This window comes from Ammospiza nelsoni, chromosome 2 (assembly GCF_027579445.1).
Source record: "Ammospiza nelsoni isolate bAmmNel1 chromosome 2, bAmmNel1.pri, whole genome shotgun sequence".
NCBI lineage: Eukaryota > Metazoa > Chordata > Aves > Passeriformes > Passerellidae > Ammospiza > Ammospiza nelsoni.
In genome coordinates, this window is record NC_080634.1 from 85,891,805 (window position 1) to 85,909,233 (window position 17,429).

At 48.8% G+C, this 17,429-nt stretch overlaps 1 protein-coding gene across 1 annotated transcript; it reads right to left on the minus strand.

Annotated features, from left to right (window-relative positions):
* Positions 1–4,609: 4,609 nt before the first annotated feature.
* SHOX (SHOX homeobox) lies at positions 4,610–14,744 on the minus strand. Its single transcript, XM_059466456.1, has 5 exons — positions 14,374–14,744; positions 10,996–11,204; positions 6,553–6,610; positions 6,375–6,463; positions 4,610–4,855 (listed from the first exon to the last, which is right to left on the minus strand). The coding sequence occupies exons 1-5, from the start codon at positions 14,645–14,647 to the stop codon at positions 4,610–4,612; spliced, it is 876 nt and encodes a 291-aa protein (XP_059322439.1). The 5' UTR covers positions 14,648–14,744.
* Positions 14,745–17,429: the final 2,685 nt, after the last annotated feature.

Below are 17,429 nucleotides of genomic sequence, written 5' to 3' on the forward strand. Positions count from 1 at the left end.
TGGAAATTTGATTTTAGTCTTAGCACTGACACAACTCGGCCCCATTGAGTCATAAACAAAATTCCCACTGACAGACAGGGTCAGAGAATTGGACTGTAACTTCATGTTCTGTGGAAATAACTTACAGGCACATTCTGACACTCCAAAACACATTCAAAGTGCCCTTTAAAACTTTTGCTGGAGTTGGATACAGATTTTAAATTTCAAGGAGCCCCGGCTATGTGAAAGGTTGCCTGCCACCACAAAGCTCATGTCAGATTATGATCTGGGGGATGCTGCTACATTACAAAAGCAAAAGTAATCATACTCACTGCTGACAATGGGGGATGGAACCTGGCCCTTCACTTATATGCCTGAATGTCTACAAAAATGGGGACAATAATCTTGCCTAGTTCATAATGGGTGAAGATTAAATAAGACATTTATACAGTGCTTTGCAAATGAACATTATATAAGTGCTAAGTATTACGATATTAACCAAAATGTCACTACATCTATATGATCCTACAAAGCAAAAAAACTTTCAGTATAATTTTTTCACATATTTCCAAGTCAAGAAAAATGAGCCATGGAGTCAACTGGCTATTTTGGTACAAATGAATGAAGCATTTTAACTTATTTGACAGTATTTAAAAAAAAAAACAGAATCTATTCTTAATCTATTCTTTCCATTATAAAGGGGGCCATTCAAGGCATGATGCCTTTTTTACAGTCTTGCTTATAAACATCATTATTCATTTGGCATTCATTCAAGTTATTTTTCAAATACCATACAAATCTTCTAAGAAAGATTCTTTAGCAATCCATATATGCTAAATGAAGGCCTTCTCTAAGGAAATTCTGCTCAGAGGCTGCTGTTTTGATGATCTTGGAAATCCCACTTCTCAAATCAAAGATTACACAAAGATCAGGCTGGATGACGACGGACAGTAAATGAGGTTTGGCATGCCTGAGAATCTCAAACAATTACGATACTTTTGAACTTTAATAAGCACCTCAGGACCATGACTATGTTATCTTCAACCTCGAACCTACTTAAGAAAACAATTAAAAACAAAAACAAAACAAACAAACAAACAGAGACCACACATTAACAGAGATGGAGTAGATGCTTTGGTCCAAATCCCAACTTGTATGGATCACTGGAGCTCCACATGATGAATGGAGCCACAGTGACTTACACTTAGAGAAAAGTCCAGTCCAGTACATGGTAGGCCAGGTAGGATGCCTCATTTCTTCCCAGTGATGTAAAGATGACAAGAAGAGGAGGTCACCTGTGCGTATCATCCAAAACAAGGCAAAGCTTTTACACCCCCAGCAATGCAAGTGGCCCATTCAAGAAAGCAAAGCAGACCCAGTTTTGGCAACAACCCCTACACAGTGCAGCTTTTCATTTCCTTTCATGCTAAATGAAAAGCAAGAGCAGCATGAATCACCTTGGTAGATTCCCAGCAACACCCTGCCCCTCTCCCCAGGCTGAGCTGTGGTACCTCCTTCAAAGCATCCTAGGTTGATAAATCTTTCCACCTTCTTCCCTTCTGTTGTAGAGAGCAAGACTGTCCTTGAGACATCCATTGAAAGCACTCAGAAAAAAAGTAAGAATATTTCATTCTGGAAAGATGTATGCTACACTACCACCCTTGTTTCATCTTAGCAGGGAATTGTATTCATGTTGCCGCTGTGTTTTGAATACCATAAAGAAGTAAAATTTCTGAGAGAAATGTACAGGCATTTTTTGCTGTGTTTGTATCTAGTAGAACAACAAAGGCAGAAAGTCATTCCTTCCCATACAATGTGGATGCATACTGTATGTGTATCCCGTAACATTTTGAGATTGGTAACGCTTCTCAGCATCTCGCTTTGATGCCTGAGAAAATTCACATCCCAACCCTACAACTTCAACAAGTTCACCCTATGGAATTATTTGAGGGTAAAAATCACTCCTTTCTGAAAGTCCTGCATTGTTTTGCAGGACTGCAAATGAAACGTGCAAGTCTCTCTCAAATCCTCAGAAGAGGATTTGAAAGGCTAACAATTAGGTTAGAGGTACAGATAACAAGCAGTCCCCATTCAGTCAATAGCTCTATGACTTTGGTCTCCAACACTGTGTATCTAACTCTCCTCCCATGGCTGTGGGTGTCCAGTACAACTTACTTACTTTAGTCTAAACCATCTCTGTACTAATGTTTATTGTTTTTCAGATCTGCATTTTAGAAGTGTTAGAACCACTCCAAACATTTCTCATTCTAGCCAGAATTTCATGCATCATCATGAATAACATTTTACTTTCCAGACAATGTTTTGTTTCAATAACAAATTGTTAGTTGCCTGAGATTCAGTCTGTATTTCTCAGCAACAAGTATTCATATTCTACCTTCATATTTCAGCCTTGCTTTAAAAAGGTCCTACACTTTCACAGAGAGGTAAAAAAGGCAGGCAACTTTTATCAGCCCCAGCAAATCCAAGACATTAACTACTTCTCACATAATAAATAAAAGGGAAATGGCACAATTTTGACATTCCAGAAATTTTGTTTGCTAGAAAATATCAAAATTTGAAGGAGAAAAAAAAAAAAAAAAAAAAAAACACAAAAAAGAAGAAAAGTCTCTAAAAATTATCCTAAGCATGAATATTTGTCCTACAGTAACATTTTGGATTTGATAAATATCAGCAAAAGCCAAAACTAGGAATGGATTGCTAAATGAGACATAAAAAGCAGGCCTAATAATGGTGCTATTCAGAGGATAACCTTCCATCAACACAGACCTTGGTAGTGAAGGCAACAAATAACTATCTTGTTAAATGAAGACAAGACCACTATTTGTACCTTCCCCTCTCCTCCCCAGCAAAATTTTTTTTTAAAAACCCAAACCCAATTAGAAGTGAATAACAGAAAAAAAGTAAAACTGGGGAGGAGGGTCAGTAAACCCAGACACTTTGGTAACATAATTTAAAGGACTTCCTTGCTCTCCATCCTTGCTGGATTTGTAGTAGTTTCTTTGCTTAAGCATTAGCTTAATACTTGGTGTCCAAATCACAGGCAAAAATTAAAATGGCCAAATATTTAACTTTTCCTTTTCTACAGAACACTTCTATGGGTTGTTTTAACTTGTTTGGGTTTGTTATTGTTTTGCTTTTTTACCTAAAATCCTGTGAAAGTGTCATACAGATTTTTCAGCTTGCTTCTGAGAAATATGGCACATTAAGTTGACTAGAAATCATAGTGTCTCCCTTTTCCCATATGTGATACATATAACTTTATCATTCCTAGAAGTCTCGGACTGTCATTTTGGCAAGGAGCTGCAATGCACCAGTCTGAGCATAAAGGATTTAAGTTATGGATCTTGCAGAATTGGTTAATAACGGAATAAGTACGGCTATTTTTTTTTAATCTATAATATTTACAGTATTGCACTTTACTGCACTTAATTGCATTTCACTAAAATTAATGCTCCATCAGTATTATGCCTTAAAACCATATGTCCATCTTTGTATAATTCATTCTTTCTACGGCCTGTAAAACAGTGAGATTCTGATTCAAAGATCTAGGCATTTGGGGGAAAAATGAAAATTTGACCTGTTTCTATGGCACAACACATCTCTTTGAGTTCATGTAATTCTGGCAAACAGGTGCATTTCTAATTGTTCCCATTTTTCAAGTTATCGCTAACAATTAGTAAATTCTAGTCTCTTTTTTTTCTCCTTTCAAAGGACATAGCCATTTGAGACACACGCTTTTTTGTTATTGCTGCTCTTTTTTTTTTTTTAGGAAAGAAAAGAAGGAAAATAAAAATCTGCCTTGCCTCAGATCTGAAATTCCACAATTAAATTCAAACCAGTTCTGCAGCAGCAGCAGCTCCTCAGTGATGGAAGAGATTCATGGCAGTGAAATAATACTGTTGGCAACAAAGAAATGTCATCTTTAATGGAGACCAGCCCCAAGGATTTATTATTTATTATTATTACTATTTGTTTTGTTTAGTTTTGTTCTAATATATTTCTGATCTTCAAAACGTGTTTAGTTTGACACATGCACAAGGTAGCAAAACTGACAGCAGCAGATGACGTTATGCCGGAGCGATCACTTTTGCCAGGGTCAAAAATCCAAAGTGTCCCCAATGTTCACAGATTAACATAATTTAGAGATCGTTTCCTTTTTTTTTTTTTTTTTTCTCTTTTTGTGTTTTTTTTTTTTTTAACTCTCTTTTCTCTCTCCTCCCACCTACTTTGTCCTCCGAGGAGTCTCTGACCGGCGGGTGCGCGTTTGCTGCTGGCGTGTGTTGTGTCCGGGGCCCCGCGGCGGGCGGAGCGTCCCCGCCGCGCCACGCGGCTCCTGCGGCCGCCGAGTCCCTGGGGCCGGCCGGGCCAGCAGAACGGCGCTCGCACACCTCGGGGAAGGGGAAAGAAATAAAAACGAAACACAGAAATAAAATAAACCAAAAAAGAGATAAGGCGGCAGGGCGGCCGGAGCGCTCGCTGCTCGCCCCGCAGGCAGGGAGGAGGAGGATGAGGAGGAGCGGAGGGGCAGAGCGGCGGTCCGTGCGGGTCACACGCCCGCCCGCCGCGGGCACCCGGGGCGGGGTGTGACGGGGGGCTCGGGGCAAGCGTGTCAGAGCCCCAGGGCCTCGGCGTGCTTGCGGGCCTTCAGCCGCAGGTCGGCGATGCTGGAGTTCTTGCTGTTGCTCTTGGCGGCGGCGGCCACCACGGCGGCGGCGGAGGCGGACTCCGCCAGCGAGGCGATGGGCAGCCCGAAGGGCGGCGGCGGGAACATCAGGTAGGGCGCGTGGGCCGCCAGGTGCGGGTGCAGGTGCGGGTGCGCGTGGGCCACGCCCTCCAGCTGCAGCTGCGCCTGGACCTGGGCGGCGGGGCAGAGACACGGCGTCAGTCCGAGCCAGGGACACACGGACAGACAGACCCCCGGGACACCCCGGGACGCGCGTCCCCAGCCCCGACCCTGCCCGGCAGCCCGGCGCATGGAAACACCAACTTGTTAGCGGAGGGTCCCCCGCAATCAGGGCGGCAAACCTCCGCTCCTTGCTCAGTGAGGGCACAGAGACCCGCTTAACCCTCCTCCTGGTGGTTTCAAGTAAATAAATAAATAAATAAATAAATAAATAAATAAATAAATAAATAAATAAATAATTGCGGCCCTACGCACGGACGCCAACAAGTGCTAAATAGCTTTTTTTTTTTTCTTTTTTTTTTTCTTTTTTTTTTTTTCCAGGGATGTTTATTTATACCTTGCTAAAAACTCTTTGGCCGTGGGTCCCTTGCTATACCCGGCTAGTGTTTGCTTTGGAGCTTTCTAGACCTACACAAACACATTGGGTTGACTGAGAGATTTCAGCTTCGGGTAGGTTCAGGGAGGAGTGGGGGAGAGTTTATTTATGTATTTAATTATTTTGGTCCAAATATGTCTTTTAAAAATCAATACAATTAATCTGTCAGCTCCACGTGTCTCCGAGATGGAGAAGGTGGTGGAGGGTCCCTTTGGGCTGGAAAAAAATCAATTCCCCGATTAATTGACAAAAAAAAAATAAAAAATAAAAAATAAATTTTAAAAAATTTTAAAAAAGAAAGAAAAAGAAAATACCGAGGGAGGGAGAGTTACAACCGGCTGGAAGCGGGAATGGAATTTCATCGCCCTCGTCCCGGTTTTCCCCAGCGGCTTTCCCCGGGTGGCTGCGCCTCGCTGGGCACGGACCCGGGCCCCGCAGTGGCGTCGGAGTCTGCACTCCCGTCGCCACTGCCCCTGTCCTGGCTGGCCGTCAGGGCGGCAGAGCATTTGGGAGCAGGCTCCCCACCTCCGGGGTGGTCACATCATCGGAAAAGGACAGGACTCAACAGCCCGCCCGGGAATGAGGAGGGCAACTACAGAGCAAGGGTCCGCATAGTATTTCCCCCTCCTGGTTTGGCCCAGCGGGCGGAGGAGCCGCCCCCGCCGCGCTCTCCGGGCCAGGAGGCGCCCAAAGCCCCCCGGGCTGCTCGGACCGAGCCGGGCCGGCCCGCAGAGGGCGAGCGGGCTCGTCCGGCCACTGCCGGGCCCGCCCCGCCCGGGGAAGGCGCTGCGGCCCCGGGAGGCCGGTCCGGTCCGCGGGCGGCCCCGGGGCCCTGTGCCAGCCCATGGCACGGCAGCCGAGGGCCCTGAGCCCCGCCGGCGCCTCCCGGGCCGCGGGACCCCCCGCTCCGTCCCGAGCAGCGCTGAGCTCCCGAAAGCCGGGCGGGGGCTCCTTCGCGAAGTTTTACAGCCTGTTTTTAATACGTGCCAACTTCTATATAAATGGCACTTGTAAACGTGTCCGGCTTCCTCCCGTGCAAACGAATGGGGGTCGGAGCTTACTGGGGGAAAGTAAAATAAAACCGGAGCTAACTACCTGTTGGAAAGGCATCCTCAGGGCTCCCATATTCACATAGGGGGCTACTCTGCAGGCGTCTAAATGGCTGGCGGTTCCCAGGATCACACCTGCGGAGAGACACAGGGCCGGGTGAGTGGCGAAGGCGCCCGGGGCTCCGAGGCCGCCAGCCCCCGGCCGGTCCACACCCCTAACCCACCTTTGTGCATCTGGTTTTCCTGCTTTCGGCACTTTGCTCTCCTGTTCTGGAACCAGACCTGTGAAAAGAAAAAGCAAACAAAAACAAAACAACAACAAAAAGATGGAGGTGGCCCAGGCAGCTGCTCAGGAGCTAGGGATGGAGGGGTGAGGCCAGTGACTGCACAGCGTTGCTGCGGTCTCCCCTCGGGAGCAGTGGAGGGGATGAGCTCGGCCCCAGGCGGAGTGAGCCCCTCTCTGTGCTGCTGAGGGGCTGTTCGGGGGGAGCTCCTGCTCCTTGTTGCGGACCCTCAGTCGAACCCAGGAGTTGGGAAGCGCTCTCGCAGAGGGAGAGACCGGGAGCCCGCCGCTCAGCACCGGTCCCGGAGCGCCCCGTGTCCCCTGGGCAGGCAGTGACGGTCTTTCTGCCACCCGTCTGGAGCGACGCTTACAGTAAGACCACCCGCAGGACGGAGGGGACCCTCGTACCCTTCCCAGTCATTTTAAGCAGCCCGGGAAGAGCCAGCGTGGGCCAGGTCAGACTCCGGGATCTGGCCCCCAAGAGACTGGAGCTCCTGCTCTCTCCCGAGCTGGGCTTAAAATCGATGATCTCTGACAAGATGCAAGACACTCAACTTTCGCGAAAGGGTCTGAATCATTCCCCGTTCCATTAATGTTAAAGAAAACAAAATCCGCAGACCTCTGGCCAGACAAGAGCAGCATCTTTTGCAGGCTGGGATGTAGAGAAGTGCTCATGCCCCTACCCGAGGAACGCCTGTAATCCGATAATGCTTCCCCAATTCCAGCCGTTCTCACTCAAACAATCGAAGAATTTAGCAGTTGCCACTGCACTTCCCGTGCCTCTTTTCCAGGGGCATTTCAGACTTTCATTACTTTTCCCCTTCTGCCGTGCTCGATTAACATCTCGCCCCAAAACATCATCAGAAACGCGGGCCAAAATATTTTGCAGATCCTTATCTTTACGCCAAAACCTACCGAATATGGACAAACATTGACTTTCACCGCTGATAAAATCTTGTGGCTAAGTAAACACCTACAACCTTTGATGTTCTTGCACTTGCCAAGAGATCATACGGTTAATTAATACTAACTGCACTTCCTACATCAAATTTTCCCTTCAAGCTTTCTTCAATTGCCTTAATGATGGTCATTTACAACGGAGTAATTAGTGCAAAGAAAGGCTTCCGAAGGCATTAATTACCTCGGGTACCTCAGTGATTTTCTTAAGTAGGAATTGGCCTTCTCTGATTTAGCGCACCATTTCTCCTGCCCGGGGTGTCTGCGGGGGAAGCTCGCAGCGGGCGGCTGCGGAGCGCAGCGGGTGCGGACAGACCGACGGACGGACGGACGGACAGACAGACAGACAGACAGACGCACCCACCCACCAGCGCTGGTTCCCGTCCCTGGCGGCTGCCGCCGGCTCAGCCCTCCCCGTGCTAAGCGGGCATCGCTGCCGCCCCGCTGCCCTGCGCAGCACAGCGTGGCACAAGCACAAGCCTATTTTTCCCTACCAGCAGCACGCAAATATTAGCAACATGCATCGCTTCTCCTTTTTACTGGACCGTTAGGGATTTATACACATGTACAGATGTATTTAAATATGAGCATGCAAAATATTATCGAGCTGGAGCGACAATAATACATCTTTTTTTACTGTGGTAAATCCTTGCAGGAAATCTCCTTGTATATATTCCCCATGCCCCCCCGCCTCGACAAAGCAGTGTAAATTGTCAGAAGAAATTTAAGCAGCGTTTAAACAACTTCTCTTGCAAATCAGAACATCTTTCAAACCGAAATTATATTTAAATCTGGAAAACGAAGTGGCCTTTCCCTTTAGCTACGAAAAAATAAGGTTATGAGGAATAAAAGTGATGAATTAGCCACTGCATTAAGCGATAATAAATCAGGCTTGGTGTGATTCGCGATCAATTCCAATTAGTCATGAATATGCTAAGTAAAGCACAGTACACTGTTTTAGACAGTTATTTCTTCATTAAGGATCACTCAGTGATTTCTTTCACAAATGCTCTAATCTGATTTCCTTTTGATTTCCATTAGAGACAGTGAATAATGACATTTAATTTAGCCCTGCACCATAAACCCAAAGATATTTGTTGTAATTGAATTACTGCCTGCTCCTCACTATGGTCTCATAACTTTCAATTATAACCCTGACAGCTGGGTGATATGAGTTTCCAGTACAACACTAAAAATAAAAGGTTAATAAGGACTAGCTACCATAGGAGCTTCAATTTATTTACAGCAAATTTCCACGCTAAATTGAAACTATATCCTTTAACAGCAAGGGACAAGAGGTTCAGATAGGAATTAGAGAACAATTCTGAAAGTATTAGGGGGAAAAAAAACCAAAAAACAAACCTTTCCCTTTTCTGCCTTTTCCTTTTTTTTTTTTTTTTTCTGTTTCTACTTATTGATGAATATTAGCTCTGTGCTTATTTCCTAATTAATTATCCATTTTCCCTCTTTTTCCTCTTTATACCTATTTTATGTATAAGGATTTTTTTAATCCACACAAACCTCTTTTATAAAAATAATAAATACTTTTTTCTAACCTCAGTCATAATCTCCTCCTGATTTGGGGGGGGGGGGGGCTTTTATTTTTTTTTATGCTGTATGTGTGTGCTGTTTTAAGCACTTGAAGCACCAATTTTCCTGTAACTATGAACATCCTGTTAAGGTGCTCCTCAGTAATAAAGTACTTGAAAGAAAGAGTGCAGAATTCAATTACAAGTAATTTATTTTTATAGAAACAGTACATCAAGGCCTTGGAAAGATATTACAGAGCCCAAGTAAGAAGATCTGGGAAGATGACATAAGTTGATGTCCCCTTCAGCAAAAGTTTAATCTTTTCATTAATTTATATGGTGTGGTTAGATCAATCTTCCAGGAGAAAGTAGGCCAGCTGCACTCTGAACCCCTGCAATATTCCCTGCAAGATGCCATTCCTAAGGCATGTGCCCGGCACCACCCCTTGCCCTGCTCAGTTTGTACTGAGACTCAGAGGAGCTCAGGGGAGAATAAAACCTTAAAACCTTGAAAGAAGACAAAAATAAAAAATAGGAAAAAGGGAACGAAAGCAACTTAGGTACTCCATTTATTTCAGGATCTGCCTCCGGGAGACAGTTGTATAAAACGTGGTAGTGGCTTGCTCAGGCAATGCTGGCTGAGCAGTGTGCTGTCAGCTTGCCTTCCGCGCTTAAGGAGGGGCTCCATCAGAGCCCTCTCCCCACTCCAGCTCGGGGCCGTGTTTCCCCATTCCCGCTGTGCCCCGGGAGTGAGGTCAGGGCACGGAGCCTCCGTCTGTGCCCAGAGCCATACCCTGCCCGTGTGTAGCTACCCGCACACTCCTACGGGCGGGTATAAATACACATGGGCATCTCTTATCTCTAGGGTGTCAGGGCGTTTTGTTCACTGGAGGGGTTGCCTTGGTGGCTTTTTCTTCTTGAGTTTTAGTTTGGTTTGTGTCTCTTAGGGCAAGTATAGAATTTTAATCCAAGAAGAGATTTCCTTCAGGTTTCTCCTGCTCTGGGCCTGCTCAGAGAGCCACAGGTTGATCTTATTTTTTCTAGGTAGATTTTTGTTAATTATTTCTGTGTTGGGGGTTTTTGTTTGGTTGAGGGTTTTTGTTTCTTTTAATATGACATCTGTTTTGTGGAAGCATTCCCTAGTTGGCTTGGGGGAAGAGGGAGTATTTTTCCTCTGCATCAAACTGAAAATCAAATTTTAAAATAATCGATGTGGAGCCACCCAAACAGACAGCTCTGGTGGCCCCAGGACTACAGCAACCCGGATCTATTTTCAAGATTTCGAGGTCTAATTGGCATTTAGCTGTCTCTGAAGTGGGATAGGAGGGACGGGGGGAACCTCCACCAGATGGGGTGGCATGCATTCATACGCTTGCTGTGCGAATCAGAGCCGGCACCTTTCCCCCGGCTCTGGCTAATCCCGTCCCTCAGCACCCAAACTGTCTAGCCTTATTCAGGCGATTGTTTTCTGGCCTTTTTCTTTTTTTCCCCCCATAATGGCCCCATAATAGAAAAAGCGGGAAGAAAATAAGGATTAAGAGAGAGTAAATGGCACGTTTGCAAGGAGGGAAAAGAGAAATTTAAAAAAAAAAAATCAGTTGTTCAGTTATTAGAGACTTGTCAACACTATCACCATCCAACCACCCTACCTCATACACATACCAAAAAAAATTTTTTTAACTGCCTTCCTAGGAAACACTAGACACGGGCAGACATTCCCAGAGCAGAATAACTGTTGGGCAGGACAGGTACAGCAGACTTGCAAACAGCTTTCCCATCTCACGTGTCACCTCTGCCTTCACCTCCCCGTTGTGCATGAAACGGGGCACTGTGCTAGGATCCGCTGGCAGTTGGGAAGGGAGGTGAGCACGCTTCCAGGAACAGAGCCTTTCTCTTACCTGAACCCTAGCTTCAGATAGTCCCAGCCTCTGGCTTAGTTCCTCCCTCATGAAGGCATCCGGATAGTGAGTCTCATCAAAAAGTCTTTCCAGCTCGTTCAGCTGCTCTAGTGTGAAATTGGTTCTGCTTCTCCTTTGTTTAAGCTTGGTCTGTCCGTCTTCATCTTCTGACTTCACATCTTCCCTCTTCTCTTTGCATTCGTAGATCCCTGCCGGGAGGGGGAAGAAGAAAACGACGCTGAGCCTCCCCTCGCACCTCTTCGAAATTCTCCCACACAGGGGTCTCCCTCCTCCCCTCCTCGTCCCCAGACTCAGCACAACTTGCGGGAGCAGCTGGCGGAGGGGGCCGGAGGTCCCCGGGCAGGCCCTGGAGGGCGAGAGGGGCTGAGGTGCGCTGCGGGCTCCGCGCCGGGCCGGGGACAGCTCGCCCCAGGGCCGGGGGAGGCAGGGAGCCGCGCTGCCTTGCCTGTCTGCTGCCCTGTCAGGAAAACTGTACAGATACATATAATTTTATTTTCTTTCCAGGGTTAGGAGGAAGCCGCTGTTACGGGCAGTTCGGGGAAGGGGTGGTAGGAAAACTGCCGGCCCCCCGATACCTCCAGGCATGGGAAGAGGTGGGGGAAGGGGGTTTCTCCGGCGATGTTTTCCCCCAAAGAGGGTTGTGCAAGAAGCTCCCTACCACGGTCATGGTGAAGCCTCGATGATAGTATTTGTGTCGTAAAAAAAACTTTCCCTGAGCATGAGACAGAGACCGCCCGTCTCTCTCCTCCTTTACACCCCTCTTTCCCCCGGAATACCTGCCCGCGGCTCGAAACCCCGGGGGAGGCGGTCCCTGTGTGGGACAGCGGGCTCCAGGGCCACGGGTCACCCCAGCCCCTCCGGAACAGCAGGAACCCTCACAACCTACAGGGACTCCAGCAGGGCTCTGTGACCAGAGGCAGCCGCTGAGAATGCTTGTCCCGGGCCGAGGGAGGCTGTGGGGGCAGCGGTAAAGTTCCCCTTTTCTGTCTTGGGTAGGGAGATTTCTTTTGCTCTGGCCTGTTATTTCCTACGTTTTTATTATTATAATTTTCCCCCCTTTGCCTTAATGCCAGGAGGCCTAAGGCACTGTCCTTCTTTCAAATCCAGCTAAGGAAAGGGGAAGGGATGCTGGAGCGAGACACAGCACTTTAGGCGGAACCGGTTCCCCGGGATCCCCTGCCTGCCTGGGGCGCCCGCCGGGTGCGCATCCAGCGGGGTCCCGGGACGAGCCCGCCCCGAGTGCCTCCTTTGTCGTGCCTCCCCTTCTGCGTGGCGTGGATTTCGGGGAGTCGCATCTGCGGATGATCCCGAATTAATTCCCTTTTTCCTCACCAAGTGCACAGGTATTATATACGTATTTACGTACATGTATACTCACACAGAGAAATGTGCTCATGAACATTTATTAACCTATATATTTAGGAGCATCCCAAAATGCAAATTATAAACTGTAAGTTAATTAAACGTAATAAAGCGTCCTGGACAGCATCTAGGCTTAAGTCAGGCCGGACCCAAGCCGAGGCATTCGTTTTCACTTCCAAAATCAAAACTGTCCCTGGCCGTGATCGTTCCCCCATGGTCCGGGCTGATACTGGCTGCATAAAACTTTGGGAAGGGTCTGGCCTCCGGATGGGGAAATTCGCTGGTTGGTTTTAATGGCGTTTTGTTCTCATTTCTCCTGTAAAGGGAATCCCTATGAAAAGACGAGGGTGCTAACCCAGCAAATGCCTAGGGAAAATCAGGCGCGTTCAAAAGCTGTCTCTTTTCCGAGGCTACAGCATGTCCGTGATAGGTATAAAATATTAACTAGCATATCGGTGGGACTGAAATCACACGCCGGAATCAGTTGAAATTAGACTGAAACCTGGCATGAATTTAAACTGTCACAAGCATCTCAGCTCTTTCCAACTCCTCCCTTCCATCCCCACCCCCAGCCCCTCTCCGTAGATTAGATTAGCTAAATATACAAGCCAGAATTTCGATTCATGGGGAAAAAGGCAGAGTAGTAGAGGGGGTTTTTTCGTTCCTTCTCATTCTATTTTTAATTTCTGAAGCATGCCCTGCTTTCATTTTTTTTTAAAAATCATCTCCTGCATCGAATGATTCCCTTAAACTGAATCTTCTCGTTTTTCAGTCTCTCGATCAGAGAAGGAAAATAAGCAGAGCTTAGTGGTACTGGCTCGTGCAGAAATATGGGTACCCGAATACGGGATTATACCTCGTTCTTCTGTTTGGGGAGCAGGTAGAAAAGAGAAGGATATTAAATAAAAGTTTGGGCAGTAAATTAAATCTCCCAGTGTTATATTAAACAAGATCAAACAGTAGGAAACAGCTGAAAGGCTGCTTGTTGTTCCCCAACCTATTAACCGGTTTTTATTACCCCAATCTAGCCAGTAGCTCCCCAGGCAGGTCCACCTGTCTAACTTGCCTAGAGACACTTTCTCAACTTTCTAATCCCTCCGTCCTTTAAATTCTCCCCTTCCCCTGTCAGCCTGTGCAGGATTTTTAGTTGTCTTGGTTTAAAAAATATAATTTTTTTTAATTGCCGTTGTCGTTGTTGTTGCTTAGAGAAGGGATGGGGTCTGCGGGGTGCCGTGCTGCCCTGGCCCAGGTGAGAGGGCTGGCAGGGGACCGAGGGACCAGTGTCGGCCGGTGCCTCTGGCCGCAGCGAGGTTCTGTCTCAGCGGCTCCGGGCCGCTGCCCACAGCCAGGCTCCTCTCCTGCTTCTCGTCCCCGCCGCTCGGAGCCTCCGAGAAGGGACAGGCTGACCGACCCGAGACAAAATGTCCAGAGAGAGCCCTCTCCGCCTCCCGCTTTCTCCCAGAACAGCAGCAGCATCCTGACGGCCCGGAAGCAGGAAGAACAGGTCTCCCAAGGCATTAAAACTCCCCGGACAAGGTTTCCTCGTACAAAAATACACAGATAGAGACAAAAACGTCTGACGTGCTGCGCTGCCCCCTTCCCCCGGGCGAGAGAACGCCTAACGCACCGGATCGATTTCGGATGTGAGCGGGGGCTGGCGGGGGGGCAGCACCGAAGTTGTGACTTGTTTTTCGCGGCTACGCTCACGTTAGGCATGCAGGAGTACGCGTTCCTAAGCCTGTGTTCCCGCCGCGGGAGGCAGGGAGGGAGGGAGGCGGCCGCCGCAGGGAAGCGGGATGCGGGAGGCGGGAGGCGGGAGGCGATCCCGCTCGCCCCGCCGGGGCCGCACCGGGGCCGCACCGGGGCCGCACCGGGGCCGCACCGGGGCCGCGGTGGCCGAGCCGCCCCCGCCGCGGAGAGCCAGGGGCGCCCGCCGAGGGGACCGGGGCTGCCGGCGACAAGCGCGGGGCGAAGGGCTCCCAGCCCTGCTCTTACCTTCCGCTGTCCTGCCCGTGTTGAACTCCTTCAGTTTGTCCTTGTCGCTCTCTACGTGGTCTTTGAAAAGATGCACCGGGCAATGGTTGCTGCTCTCGGTCATGTCCTGCAGGTTAGAATCAGAGTTTCCAAGCTCCCTAGAGCGAGCCAACCCACTCTCCAAAACTTCCCTGTACGTGATGGTCTCCTTCTTGTTGCCGCTGCCACTGCCGCTGCTGCTCTCTTTGCTTTTCTGGTCAAAAGATTTGGATACAAAAGCCGTAAGTTCTTCCATGGCTGCCCGGTGATCTTATCCACAGAGATCCACTTGTTTTCAATCGGAGATGTGGCCGTCCTCCGCACGCTGTTTTTGCACGTAGAAGATGGGCTGTATAGGGTTAGATCACTCCTGCTGTTATTTATGCCTTTCAATTTGAGATCACACTATTTATACATGGCTACCTCAGCCCAACCCCCAGCTCTCCCTGTCTCCAGCAATTACTGACTGCTCCATAGTCGCAGGCGGACTCCGAGCAGCTATCTCCCCCACCTCAGTCCAGCAATTGGCTTTCTTTTCATTTCATCACTCTTTGGCATCTTTGCACCTTGATTTAGGGAGGCAAAGAGGCAACGGCGAAAAAGAGGGGGGGAGACGGAGACGGAGAGAGAGAGAGGGAGAGGGAGAGAGAGAGGGAGAGGAATAAAAGGGAGGGAGGGGGGAAGAGGAAAACATGAAAATAGGTATCTACATTCTGTAGATGGGTTGCAGAAATGAGAGTCGAGGAAGACTTAATTGATTTTAAGGACATCCTGTGCGTGGCAACACTGTGAGTAAAAACGGACCCACAGCTAACCAAATAACTGAGCTCCTGCAATTAAATGTATCGCTGTCAAGAGGAAAGGAAAATGAGTGTTCAATAAAAAGGTAATGAATAAAAAGCCGGAGATGTGCATTTTTTGGTAATCATTGGAAATTCTACCTGATTTGCTATTTAGCTAATTTCTCTTAAGTAAACGGTGAAAATAATCGGGGAAACAAACATGCTGTTTTAAAAGTGTTGCCTGCTCTGGCTGGCGGTGGGTGGGAGGGTGCACGGAGGGGAACGTGTGCTGCAGCTAAACAAGTTGCGAGGTGCCTCGGAGCTCCGTGTCGGTGTGTTCGGAGGATGTGGGGTGGGTTGTTTGGCTGTGGGGTATCCGTAGGTAGGGAGTCTCTCCAGATGTATGCGAACGTTGCAGGATCTGTCCTCTTGTTTATTGTTACTACGTTCTCTGAAGGTACTGTAGGGGGAAATGAAAATCTAAAATGTTTCTCTGGATATCGAGCTATCTTGCTGCATGCAGCAGAGGCATAATTTGTTAACACGGGAGTGTGTACACGACAAATAGAGCATTAAACCTTTGGTTTTTTTTTTTCTTTTTTTTTGCCCCAACGAAACATACCCTGCCGGATTTAACATAGAACTCGCAATAATTTCCCCACCTTGATCTTGGTAGGCTGCAGTTATTTTTGTTGTACTCCTGGAATAATTATTATTCTGTGCGCTTGAATAGCTGTGTGAAATTCGTCTCCAGATAACAGGGCCGGCATTTCCAGCGCCTCTCCGCACCGTTTGATCCCCGTGCGGAGCCGACTTCCCACCTATTTATTTCTGTCTCTTCTCCTCGGGCTTTAACGCGAAGGGTTATTCGGTATTTGGAGGAATTTTGTCTTCTGATCGTTTGGCTTTTTACGTCCTTCTCGTTCCCCCGCCTCGAGTTTGAGATAATCAGAGCTCATCATCACGCCACCCTCTGCTCTGAATCGCAACCAAAGCAGCTCCTTGTTGGAGCAAGGGGCCATTGTTTCTTTTCCGGGGGAGTGTGGAACTGTTCTGAAAATTAGCAGAACATTAAAACACTAAAAATACGTTTAATTAATCCAAAGGTGCCCCCAGCACCAGAGTTAACACTTCCACAGGAGGAGGGGGAAAAATAATAATCGAGGAAGCAATTAATAAAGGGCTTAAAAAAAAATCAATCTCCCTCTGTGCGAATTTAAAATGATTATCTAGCGGACAAGGATTGATCATTTGATCTCGGCACTGCGGATATCCCTGACATTTATTATATTGTCGTGTCTCGGTGGCATCCTTCCTCCAGAGTTCGTTTAACAAGTGAGGGAGCGGAGGAAGCCTTACAACTTAACAAACAGGTCTTGTCATCGCAAACGCCAATCAAATCCGAGGCTCTAATGTATATCACACGGCACCACATAAATAATAAAGGCAAACGATAGACGGGGAAGTAATCTATGGCTGAGGAAAGGTCCCGGCACGACACGCCGCTTGTGCCTCTCTCTGTGCGTGTAAGGGCTCGTGGAGGATTGTCGTGCGGGCTGGTGCGTGCTGCGACGGTGTCACGGACACGCGGGGACCCCGGCGCTCACTCCCCATGGGAGAGGCTCCGTGCCGGGGCCGGCCCCCGCCGCGGGAACTTTCCCCATCCCTCGGCTGGAGCGGCACCGATCTCCGCCGTGCCCGGGCTCCCTCTGCCTCCGTCGCAGCAAGCAGCAATCAGGGATAAATATTTACTGACTCCGCGTCCCCAGCGCTGGAGAGGCGTCGGCTTCCCCGGCTGCCGGAGTTTGCACCGAGTCCGCCGGATCCCCCTCTCCTCCCTGTCGCCCCCGTCCCGCTCTCCTGCCCGCAGCTCCCCCCTGCGCCCAGCCCCACGCCTGCAGCCCCGCCAGCGCGGCCGCGCTCCTCCCGGAGCCCCCGGCACCTCCTGCCTCTGCCGGGCTCCTGCCCCCGAGGACAGGGGCAAAACCCCTCCTCAGATAGAGGGGGAGGAAAAGCTCTCCTGCCTGCTCCACATCCCTCCCTCCCTGCTCCCCAGCAGCGCCCGGTGGGGTGGGAAGGTGGCTGTCCCCCCTTCCCGCAGGCGCGGGCACAGCTCGGCACCGGGCACCGCCACCGGGCGGCCTCGACGGCAGCGGGGAGGGCCCGGGGGAGCCTCGCAGCCCCGGGGAACTTGCCTCAGACTCGCTCCGAAAGAGAAAAGCGAAACAAAGCACCGGAAAGGGAAAGGGAGAAAGC

What these genes read in the sequence shown, in the direction of transcription:
- SHOX (XM_059466456.1), bottom strand. Translation starts at nt 14,647, where the DNA reads ATGGAAGAACTTACGGCTTTTGTATCCAAATCTTTTGACCAGAAAAGC. An exon ending in CACGGGCAGGACAGCGGAAG is followed by an intron (nt 11,205 to 14,373) that starts GTAAGAGCAGGG and finishes CCCTCCCGGCAG; the next exon opens with GGATCTACGAATGCAAAGAG. An exon ending in TATCTGAAGCTAGGGTTCAG is followed by an intron (nt 6,611 to 10,995) that starts GTAAGAGAAAGG and finishes TTCTTTTCACAG; the next exon opens with GTCTGGTTCCAGAACAGGAG.